Source organism: Chaetura pelagica, unplaced genomic scaffold, assembly GCF_000747805.2.
Source record: "Chaetura pelagica isolate M959 unplaced genomic scaffold, ChaPel_1.0 scaffold49, whole genome shotgun sequence".
In the NCBI taxonomy this organism is placed as follows: Eukaryota; Metazoa; Chordata; class Aves; order Apodiformes; family Apodidae; genus Chaetura; species Chaetura pelagica.
This window is the reverse complement of record NW_009970715.1, coordinates 2,040,673-2,052,761: the sequence shown is the minus strand read 5'-3', so window position 1 is coordinate 2,052,761 and position 12,089 is coordinate 2,040,673. Positions and strand designations below refer to the sequence as shown.

Sequence of the window (12,089 nt, the reverse complement as noted above, 5' to 3'; positions counted from 1 at the left end):
TGGTGTTTTACATCCTTCCTGAGAGGGAAACAAAGGCTTTTGAGGAGCCACTCCTACAGCTGGATAGGACTGAAGGCTCAAAGGTACCATCTGAGAGTGCCTACACACAACAGCAGGATTTCCCAGGGAAAGAAGTGAGATCAGGCTTTCCCCACAAGCTCTGGTTGCAGCTTTCACACACCAGTCTCTCCTTCAGCCCAATCTCTGGTGGTGAACCACACCAAACTCAGCTGCAAATTCTCTTTAGCATTCACTGTGAGACCTACCAGACAACAATATCCTCCATTTCTGAAGAATGTAGCTGTGCCCAAAGTTATAAACATAGAAATCAAACACGGATAAAATAATAATGATTAGAGAATTAACACATTAGTAAAAAATAAAAAGCAAATGCTGGTCCATACAGAGGATTCTGTCTTCTCCCCATCCTCCTTTGCCTGTACTGCAATGAAAAGCCAGAGGGTGCAGAGCTCATGGCCAAGCTTCCCACTGCAGAGACCACAATTCAGCCCTCTTCACATCCAGCAGCATTGGTGGGACCTCAGCAGGTGTCCCAGACCAAGTGTGGCCACTACTGCTAGAAGCCCTGAGGGTCAGTTCCTGAGAGGCTGAGTGGGCTGCAGGATCCATGGAACAGAAGCACATCCAAAGGGGAATCTGCTGCCTGATGTACTTGTGGTGTGGAAAAACTACTCAGCTGCTCTTTGGAAGCTCAATTGTGGTTCTTACTTGGAGGTTTAGGGAAGATGGTCACAAGACATTTGTTTCTTTAAAATATTTGGATAGTTCAAGCTGCAGTCACATTACATTAGTTAAGACATGTAAAAATAGAATTTGCCCTGGGATACTCAAAGGCTTTCACCCCTACATTTCTTCCCACATTTTCCTGATTTGAATCCACACATAGTTCAAATAACTATTTCAAGACTCCCTAGTTCTAATCCAGCACCAATGTCCCCCAGAGCCCTCTCAATTATCTAGAGGGCTCTAGAACAACCTTCAGCTTCTTCTACATTCATTCCTGTTTGAACATTGGCTATAACATCTGATGTGTTGTGAGAACATCCCACTTTTCCCAGGGCTTTTCTTGTTCACAACTGCCTTTACTAGAGGAAACATGTTGAGCAACCCTTGAAACACCAGGAATGCTGTAGATTCCTCCTTGGGCTTTTGCCTCTCCTGCCCAGGTCAGTGTGCCTTTTTGCAGGCATGAAGCTCTGACTTGGCCAACAGTCATCCATGGGATTGATTTTGCTGCCCTGAGGTGCAACTGATTTGATTGGGGCTGTTCACACTGGTAAAGGAAACAGGCATTGTATTCACTTCATCTGGCACAGGGACTACACCATCAACCATTTCAAATGAGTATTCCTAAAACATGCACATTTCATGGCTTGTTTTAATGTCATGCATCCCCACGGGGACAAGCTGTAATTTGGGATTTTACTCATTTCTCAGGCAAAATCCAGACACAAAGAGGTCCAGCCTAGAGCCCTGAGTAGCTCTCTCCCCTCCTCACTCTAGTGCAAAGACAGCCACAGGTCCCTGTGCCATGCACAGAGGCAGGATGGCATCCTCTGGCAAATAGCAAAAAAAAAATGAGGAGGACTTAAAAAGACACCAAGGCTGCAGAAAATTTACCTCTTCAGCTTATCTCTGCTCTTATTCTAACCTTCCCTGGGAGGCTCAAGGCTCTTAGGCAATTTTATTTCCTCAATCTGATACAATCCTGACCCTTCCTAGCAGCACTTTTACTATAATCCTCAGGGTGACCATTTGCCTGGGTCTCCTGTACACTCTGTGATGCCCCTGCCATGGTGCTGGCCCACACCTCCCACCCAACCCCACCAGCTCAGCCTTAACTGGGGGGCTCTCAAACTATGCCCCATGTGCTGAGCCAGCTGAGGGTTCTAGCTCAACATGGGCAAGGACTCTTCCTCCACCCTGTCCTCCACCTACCCCTAATGGGCCTTGCTCAACAACACAAAAAGGCTGCTGCAGCTCCTTGGAGGACAGCAGCTATATTGGAGAAATATAGAAATTGTTCTGAGCTTCTGAGCTCAGAATGCTGCTCCCCCAAGGTGAGAGGCCACCCTGACAAGCCACAACAGCCCTATTCTGCTGCCACAGCACTCATGTGGCTCCAAGTCCAGACTAGATGATCTTTAAGGTCCCTTCCAACTCAAACCATTCTATGATATGTGGTCCATTGCTTCTCTGGACTGTTAGTCTTCTAACTGTGCTGCTGTACTGGCTTTCAAGAGTGGGGAGACATCTTCAGCACAGAGATACAGTGGAGATAAAACACTACCCGTGGGAAGTAAGAACATCCAGATACTTTGAGGCACAGAAGCCTCAGTAAACTGCACAAGGCAGCAGCTGAGGGCTGCTCCTAGGAAGGGTTACTAACAGTGATGATAAACAAGCAAAATGACCCAGAAGTCATACATTGGCATGCTGAGAAGGATGCAGGGCCTCCAGGGACTGCAGCTTGTTCTCTAAGACAAGCACTTTTTCCTGCAATCTGTGGATCTCCTGCTTGCTCTGGGCTTCTGCTTTCTGTAATGTTTCATAGTCCAACATCTTCTTCTCAGCCAAAGAAATCTGCTCTTTCAAGAAAGCTATGGCTTGTGTCTGATCTTTATATTCACCATGAAGTTTCTCCAGTTCGTGCACCCTCAGCTCAGCATCTCGACACTTGTCCTTCACATCTTGGAGCTCCAGAAGGTGCTGATTGCTTTTGGTTTCCAGTTGCATTTTCCAGTTGCTGTTGCTTTTTTCCACTTCATCCTCAGCCTCCTGCAGCTTCAGTTTGAGACTCTCTTTCTCCTTTATATGAACAGCTGTCTCAATGTCATGCTTTGCTTTCAGGTTCTCCAACTCAAGCTGGTGCTCCATCTTTATACTTTCCACCACTGCCTTCAGTTCCACGATCTCCTTGTGCTGGGTGTCGGGGCCTGTGTTCAAGGTGGCTTTGAGGTCCTCCAGAGACTTCTGGTGGTCAGAAGCTAACGTGTCCAACTTGGACTTCCAGTTGTCCATAAGCCCCATGTTCTCATTAGTGGCTTGCTGAACTTTATGCTTTAGGTCAACAATGTCCTGGGCGTACTTCTCATTGACAGCCTTCAGCTTCTCCATCTCCTGCTGGTACTTCTTCAACGTCTTCTCATACTTCTCCTTCAGCTGGCTGCTCTCCTTCTGGTGCTCCTTGTTGGCAGACAGCAGCTGATCTCGGAGACGAAGAGCCTCAGACTGCAAGCCCAGGTGGTGCTCAGGGGTCTCTGGCTGGTGGGAGCTCCTCAGGCACTGCCGAAGCTCCTCCACCTCGCTGCGCCTCAGGCTCAGCTCCTCCTCCAGCTGCAGGATCCTGGACTTCTCCGCTACCGTCGTTAACTGCAACACGACAGAGAAGACAAAGTCAGTCCCCACCTCTCCTCCCTGCATCCTTCCCTTTGCTCCAGTGGAAGTGAATCCAAAGTACATTAGTCACAGCTCAAATAGGCAGGAAAAGAACACCCAGCACCCTCCAGCTGGAGAACAGTTTTGCACCAGGGTAACCACCACCGATACCTCCAACAGTTCCCTCTTTGTGCCAATTGCAGTTTGGGTGGTGGTGTTTTTTTTTCTAATATGAACCTCTCTTTTTCCATAGAGAAACACACATCTTGGAAACAACCCTTGACATTCACTAGAGAGCAACAGTGGCTTATGAAAAATAACAACCTGAACAGGCATTAGATTTCCAGACCAGGCATCTTGCCAGATGTGACTGCACATGCAGGAGCATCACAAGCGTCAAAACCAGCATCAAGCACATCATGTTTCCTTTATTGCTCAGCAATCCTCAGCCTACAGATCCCTCTCCTGCATCGTAATTTGTTTACCCTGGTGTAAAAAGGGAAAGGGATTTTTTTTTTTTTTTTTTCACACGAGTACTTGTTAGGAGTTTATTAGCGAAGTCAAAATAAGGTGGAAGGCTTGAGGATGCAAGACAATAAATCTGGCGATGGTTAACACTGAGGATCCATGGATCCATGTCTTACAGTCTGGATGTAAACCAGCAGGGCTGAGCTACCTGCTGGCCACAGGGAGTTCAAGGGTGCAGCAGCTGTGGATGGAGAAGAGATTTGACTCAATGAAGTATCAGAAAAAGGCAGAAGAAACATGGAAACCAAGTGGATCTTCCAGTGCCAAAACACAAGGCATCAATTCTATTTCATGTCAGTTGCCATCTTCCCCATCAGCCCAGGAGGCTGAGTGGGTTTTATTTTACATGGGTACAGGGGCATTCAAACCTTTTAGCCCTTTTGGAGAACCTCATGTTTGTGTTTTCCACAGCTCTAACAAAATGGTGAGGAGCAAGTTCACTGTAGTGAAATTTTGTTGCTCCCCACACCAGCATGAAAAAGCCCTTTTCACTTCTGGCTGCTTTTAGGATGTTCATCTGGGTGGCCTGTCCTGCTGCAGGAATGGCCAAGGATCAGAGCTGGTCCACCTGCACTCACCAGCATCTTCCATTTCAGATGGCAGCTCCCACAGCTGGAGGGAGGACAAAGGGAAGTGCAGAGTTATTTTCTACTACAGCCTGGGAGGAGCCTCGAGGCAGAATGAATTGTGCAGGGTGCAGGTATTATTTGGGCATGTTAATTGAGAGATGAATTGTGAAGAGCTCATGTGTCAAATGGTGGCATGGGGCAGAGAAGCAAACTCAACCAGAGAAACAAGTCCCCACACATGAAGCAAAGCTAGAAATTATATCATACTACCATTTCCAGGAGAAGGAGCAAGGGAAAAACAAAAAACCCAACAAAAAAATAAATCAATCAGGGAAGCCTAAATTTGAGCCCAAACCAATCAATCCCCACAAACCAAACGGATCTTCCAGTGCCAAAACACAAGGCATCAATTCTATTTCATGTCAGTTGCCATCTTCCCCATCAGCCCAGGAGGCTGAGTGGGTTTTATTTTACATGGGTACAGGGGCATTCAAACCTTTTAGCCCTTTTGGAGAACCTCATGTTTGTGTTTTCCACAGCTCTAACAAAATGGTGAGGAGCAAGTTCACTGTAGGGAAATTTTGTTGCTCCCCACACCAGCATGAAAAAGCCCTTTTCACTTCTGGCTGCTTTTAGGATGTTCATCTGGGTGGCCTGTCCTGCTGCAGGAATGGCCAAGGATCAGAGCTGGTCCACCTGCACTCACCAGCATCTTCCAGTTCAGATGGCAGCTCCCACAGCTGGAGGGAGGACAAAGGGAAGTGCAGAGTTATTTTCTACTACAGCCTGGGAGGAGCCTCGAGGCAGAATGAATTGTGCAGGGTGCAGGTATTATTTGGGCATGTTAATTGAGAGATGAATTGTGAAGAGCTCATGTGTCAAATGGTGGCATGGGGCAGAGAAGCAAACTCAACCAGAGAAACAAGTCCCCACACATGAAGCAAAGCTAGAAATTATATCATACTACCATTTCCAGGAGAAGGAGCAAGGGAAAAACAAAAAACCCAACAAAAAAATAAATCAATCAGGGAAGCCTAAATTTGAGCCCAAACCAATCAATCCCCACAAACCAAAAAATGAAAAGAAACCCAAAGCAAGGCATGATGAGCATCAAGGCAGGGGGCAAGCACACTCTTCTGCAGGCAGGGCAAGTGGGGGTCCGTTACCCTGGTGTCCTCTAATTCTCTGAGGAGTTTCTCAGCCTGTGCCTTCTCAAACAGCAGGCTCTGCTCGAGCTCCCGTATTCGGGCATGCTCCAACTGCGTCTGAGTCTGGTCACACAGAGGGAGAAAAGAGGAGTGGAGATGGGAAAAGGGGGAAGGGAGAGAGAGAGGGAGAGAGAAAGAGAAGACTGCAACATCATCTTCAGTGTACAAGACAAGGAAAGGCAGTTCACAACAGGAGGAGAATCAAGATCGAACCAAACGGAAAAAAACCATCCAACCAAACAGAAAATGATCACTAAGGGATTTTACATGGTACTCATGGTGGTTATTCACAAGGACATGGGATCTCAGATGGGAAAATAGCCCTCTGCATTAGAAAGCTGCTTCAGGGTTCTCCTACAGCAAGATTCAAGACACTTCCTAAAAATCAAAGCTCTCAGACCACCAGTACAAAACCCTTGCACCAAACCAGAGAATGCAAAGACCTTGCACTGATTCTCCACATCTTTCCTCATGAAGCATCACAAGGGAGACTGAAAGAGTTGGAAGTTTCCATCCTTTTATTTTTTTTTTGCTCTGGAGACAGCTTGAACCCTGCACTAGGTGGGGAAAAAACCCAACAAAGCAGGTCATACTGCACACAGCAGGTTGCTAAACCCAAGCACACACTGCACTGAAAGCAAAGAAATTCAAGATACCAAATTGTGACACAAATCAGTGCTTAAGGTTTGAATAGGGCTGTGTGAAGGACCAGGTATTTCCTTACACGAACATGAAATGTCCTTTGAGTCAGCCGACAAAACTGACTTAACACGGCATCTCCACACAGCGCTGAACCCCCTCTGTGTGTATGGGGGGGAGAGCAGCTGCTGCAGGGGGGCTGCTAGGAATTTCCAAGGGATTGTTGCACACTAACAGCCTTGTACACAATTTTCTGTCTTGTTTTTTAAACAGATGAATAAACTAAGCCCTGAAGTTTGTGTAACCTGCCCAGCCCAGGAGCACTGACTCAGGGCAGTGCTTTGGTGTCCTTCACTTTTGAAGCAGAATTACCACTCAGCTGCACTTGGGGGCAAATCTCTAAAACAACCACTTTAGGATCATGTAAAATCTCCCATAAATAAAAGAGGAGACATGGGAAAACGCATGCAGACTCTGGCCTTCTCATTTTTTTAGCTTACAAAAAGAATATTTTCCTTGGAATTCAACTGGACCTACTGAAAAACAAACCAACCTGATCAAAACCACATTGGTTTTTACTTTACCCCCATTTTCTGGCCTTCATTCTCCATATAATTTGCTTCTCTCTTTTTCTATTGGACCCAGTTTTAGGGATTTTTCTGCCCTTTTCTACAATAAAGCAAGTTTTGGTTACAAATGATGGAAATTGAAGTTTGTAACAATCCATTGTCTCTCATATGGCTTGAAGGTGCCATGATATATGGATTCACAGAAGGTTAAGATCTATTCAGCCTACTCCATATTTTATGTAGTCTATTTGACCCCTGAAGGAAGAAAAAAAAAAGAAGTTTCAAAACCCCAAACATTATAAAAACCCCAAATACTATCACTGAAGTGCAAAAGTTGGCTGAATGCACCCTAATGAGACATTTAATTTTGTACTGAGTGGCCAACTGTGGTCTCTGAAAAGCTCAAAAGGACCACATCTCAAGATGAAACTCCAGGCTTCATTTTATTTACAGGAATAATTATTCCACTGCTATTATTAATTTTCCTCCATTTACACTGGTTCAAAATCCTCCAGTGAAACTTCAGCAATACAGACTTTTGGAATTACCTTCAGTGGTGACAGCCCATCAGATATTGGCTACCTGAAGATGCTGACCTATGAAAAAACTCATCTCTGAATCTCCCAAAGAAACTCCCTCAAGCCTCCCAAGGTTGACAAGTTCCCAGCCAAGCTTGATCATTATCTACTAATCCCACTATTTTCCAGGTCTGGAAGAAGACATGAAAATAGAAGAGAAAAATCAGGGAAGAAAGAGAAACTGTTTTACAGTCCTTAAATACAACTTCACACAAGATTCACATCCTGTGCTACTTTATGCAGACTAAGTCTGCCTGGCCAGTGTGACTCTGAGACCCAAATCCAAAGTTTTACTGCACTTTGAGGAAGTTCAGATCTGAATTTTACACTTACTTCTTGCCATTAGCCTTAAATTATGACCCATAAATAACAGACTTCCTACAGGTATTAAAGGCATGAGGAGGGTTCCAAGAGATGAGCATGAGATACTTCCTTGAAGAGGTTAATATCTCCTATAATAACAAAGTCTTCCACCATAAAAAGCCTTTCTTAAAAGGTTTTGTTTTCCTGCAATTGCTTTTCACTTTCCAAAGCACTATCAAAGCCTCAGCATTGCCAACCAGGATTACAAAAAAAAAAAAGGGTTGAATTCACAACTACATTTCAAGGCTAAATCAGCAGCTTCTCCTTTATATCAGAGGTCCAAAAACTGAACCCCTATCTCCAGGCTTTAGACACATTGATTTCTTTGGTCAAAGAGCTCCTGGGGATGCTGCTGCCATGCTCAACACCTGAGTTCCAGCTTAGTTCAAAAACTAGATGATATTATGAGAAATACCACAGGATGTAGCTGAGCCTTCAGCAGAAACCCTAGATCCAGAGACCACAGGGAAGATCATCTTTTCTTACCACCACATCTGCTGCTGGCTGTGAAATGCAAGATAAACATTCTCCTTGAGAGGGCTGTTGGCTAAGAGGGCTACAAGACCAAAGGAGGGGAGACCAATGTCATTGGGTTTTGCTTTTGCTATTTGGGTGGTTCACTGAGCTCTAGCTGGGGAGTGAAGGGCTGTGCCAGCAGCCACTAGCTGACTTCATTGAGATGGACATGGAGAATATCAAGGACAACCATTTCCCAGGAAACACACTGCAACACAAAGCACCACTTATCCCTCTGATTTCCAAAGAGATATTTTTTTCTTTAAGTGAATTACTTGCTTCTGGAAATCCTGACTGTCTCCACAACAAAGCAGGAAGGTGAGACTTAACTCCAGTGGGTCAATCATTCGGTCTGAGCATCCAAATTAGACAGGACAGAACATAAAACTGAGCACAGCAAAGCCCTGACAGTGTCTGAGCTGATGGTGGTGTTGGACTCACAGGGGAACATCCCAGTTCTCTGGACTGCAGGAAACCAATTGCTCCATGAGTCTTTTTTGAGGAGTTATTTGTTCTTCTGTACAGATGAACATGGAAGTGGACACAGGACCCTGGCACCCTGCAAGAAGCCTGGCAACACCCCCTTTGTGAAGCAACTCCTTCCCAGCCCAAAGGAAAACCAGATCTATCCTCAGTTTGGGACCTGCAGTTACAGGAGTGCTTGTGTCACAGCAACTTACCAACTTGCTAAAACATGACGGCTTTTCCAAAAAGCAGATCTAAAAGTACCTGCCAGATAACCCTGGGCCCATTGCCACGACTCCACAGCCAGACTTAAAGAGCTGAAGCTTACACATTTTCCTGGGCTGTTACTGACATGACCAACAGTGAAGTACAGGAGCATGTTCCTTGACATTCCTGGCTGTTACCAACCTAGCACTCAGGCTGAAGACCATAGAATCACAGACTGGTTTGAGTTGGAAGGGATCTTAAAGACCATCCAGTTCCAACCCCCCTGCATGGGCAGGGACACCTCCCACCAGACCAGGTTGCTCCAAGCCCCATCCAACCTGCCCTTCAACACTGCCAGGGATGGGGCAGCCACAGCTTCTCTGGGCAACCTGGGCCAGGGTCTCATCACCCTCACACTCAAGAATTTCCTCCTCATGTCCAACCTAAGCCCCCATTTACAGACACAAAGCAGAGCCTTATTTTCATAGAAATATTGAATTTTCTCTTTTCCCCCAGAGCAAAGCCTCCCACTGAAGGGCAAGCTCCCAACACCACTTCAGTTTGCACAACATTCACTGTGACATTGCTCTGAGCAAAAACCCTTCCCAAACAAAAGGGTCAAACCCCACTCTGGTGCTGCAGGTCAAATGATACCACTGCATTCCAGCTGGAACAGACTAGCATCCCACTGGGAGAGAGAGAGTGCCTGCCAAGTAGCTGCTAACCACAGAACACTGAAGAGACAGTGACTGAGGAGTCAAATCATTTCTACAGTGGAGAATCATATGCTGAAATGCATTCAAATCCAGTCAGAGTTTAACATGGCTTGGCAACTCATGGCAACACTGAAAGCCAGGCTGGCTGCATGGGATTAACTCTAGGCAGCTCCTGGCATTATTAGTCACTGGGCAACCAGATAAAGACCTTCACAGTTTAGAGCTGTGGTTACAGCAGGCCCAAAGCCATCAATAAATCTCATGTGTTGGTTAAGAGTTGAGCAAAAGGTGGCAGAAATGACTCAGGTGAGGTTTTAAGAACACAATTTGGTTAAAGTGGTAGGGAATTACCTCCAGATCCCCCTTGGTGATGGATTCTTCCTCCACACGGAACTGCAAGTCCTCCACCTTCCTGGGGAGGGGAAAGACACAAAGAGCAATCAGTGACTGGGATCCTGAAGACACAAAAGCCACAATCTGGTTTCCCTGGTTTTCTTAAGAGTCTGTAGTCCTGCAGCTGAGGACTGGACAACTCCTGTGCCAAATGCACAGGTTCCATGCTAAATATTTCATGAGACCCAGAGGCTCTGCCTTCTCAGGAGAGGGTGGGCAATGCTTGTTGTTTCCACAACAAGGAAATGGTGAGCAGAGTGGCAGAAAAAGCTTCACCAGGGACTGCACAGGCCAGTCATGCATAAAGGCACATCAAAATCACATGCACAAATCCAGACATGTCTAGGACTCTTTTGCAAAGTCTGAAGAGAAAATCCAATAATAAAAAAATATAATTCAATCTTCTGCTGCACTCAGTCCTCTTCATCTTCTGATTTAAAAAAAGAAAAAGGCAATCATGAGGATGCTGACCTGGTAACCATATGTAAGGACTCTGATTTTGTTACAAACAAAATTAGCTGTGAGTGTACATATCTAACTTCATAAACAAACTATTTTGTCTAAACCTCCTCTCATTAGAGGAGGCATCTGTTGATATTTAGGAAAGAACTCAGCTGTCTTGGGTTACAGGGCCTCCTGGAGCTGGGAAAGTGAGCTGCCTACCAAGGGAATGGGGAGGTTTTTGCATGAAAGAACAATTCATTCTCAGGAGGGGCATCATTCAATGGAAATCAACACTGGTTTCAGTTACTTATTACACAGAAATATCTTTCTATTCCCACTGAAGAGTTTAATTATATATATGGAGCAATTGGACTCCAAGAATGACAAGCAGATCTTCCACTCCTATGCAGAGAGAAAATGCGTGCATCATCACATATACATGGATGGGGCCCCTGGGATGTGGGAAGATGATGAATCACACTACAGGAAGGCTGTGCTCCAGTCTGACTTCCCTTCTTCTGAAGGAGCATCCTGAAGATCATCACATCATTAACAAAGGGGAAATAAAGGGTCTGTAGCAACACCAGGTTGTACAGAAAGGTTAGGGGTGTGGGACAGCCCAGCCTGAATGGTTCATTATCCAGTGCTGTTATTTTATACTGTGCCCTCAGCCAAGAACATCTGAAGTTCTTGGCTCCACACCCTTTTGCCTCCAAAACCCCTCCACACCTTTGCCATAAGTTAGTCCCACCTTTACTGAGTAATTCCATTTCACACAGTGACATGGCTGAATTGTCACCAGAAAGGGCAGTGACAGGACAAGGAGTAATGGCTTATAAACCGCAAGAGGGGAGGTCAGACATCAGGAAGAAATACTTCACCATGAGGGTAGAAGGGCATTGGAACAGGTTGCCCAGGGAAGCTGTGGCTGCCCCATCCCTGGAGGTGTTGAAGGGGAGGTTGGATGGGGCTTGTGCAGCCTGGTCTGGTGGGAGGTGTCCCTGCTCATAGCTGGGAGGTTGGAACCTGATGATCTTTAAGGTCCCTTCCAGCCTTAACCATGATTCTATGGTATGAAATCTCAGAGTAACTTGTATTAGTGGAGCCCTTAATTCCTTCAGGCAAATAAACACTGCTTCTCCCTGCTTTGTGTCAGGAACCAAACAACAGGGAAGATGACTGAAAACCCTCAGATAATTTCACTTCCCAACAGGAAACCAAGATTATTTCACCTTCTAATGACAGTGGCAGACCATTGCATTGTCAGGGCAACATTTTGCTCCTGGACCTGCAAGCAGCCTGTCAAATATTTATCAGAGTCATCACAAAAGTACCAGAACTTGAAGTCCCAGCCAGGAATGGAAGCTGATGGTGTCTTCTTTTCTTAGAAAGTGCTGCATGCATTTGGCAATGAAATGTGTCAAATCCTGCAACTCCTTTTGGCAATAAAACAGAGTTGCCCCTATCCCATGAATGAGCAGCACACCCTTTCCCT

At 45.7% G+C, this 12,089-nt stretch overlaps 1 protein-coding gene across 1 annotated transcript in view; it reads right to left on the bottom strand.

Annotated features, from left to right (window-relative positions):
* CLIP2 (CAP-GLY domain containing linker protein 2) overlaps positions 1–12,089 on the bottom strand; it is a 65,168-nt gene that overhangs the window by 13,704 nt on the left and 39,375 nt on the right. Inside the window, exons 7-9 of the mRNA XM_010006069.1 lie at positions 10,109–10,169; positions 5,663–5,767; positions 2,449–3,393 (exon numbers count right to left, since the gene is read on the bottom strand). Of these exons, the coding sequence (XP_010004371.1) occupies positions 2,449–3,393; positions 5,663–5,767; positions 10,109–10,169 (1,111 nt within the window). The remainder of the gene's footprint in view (positions 1–2,448; positions 3,394–5,662; positions 5,768–10,108; positions 10,170–12,089) is intronic.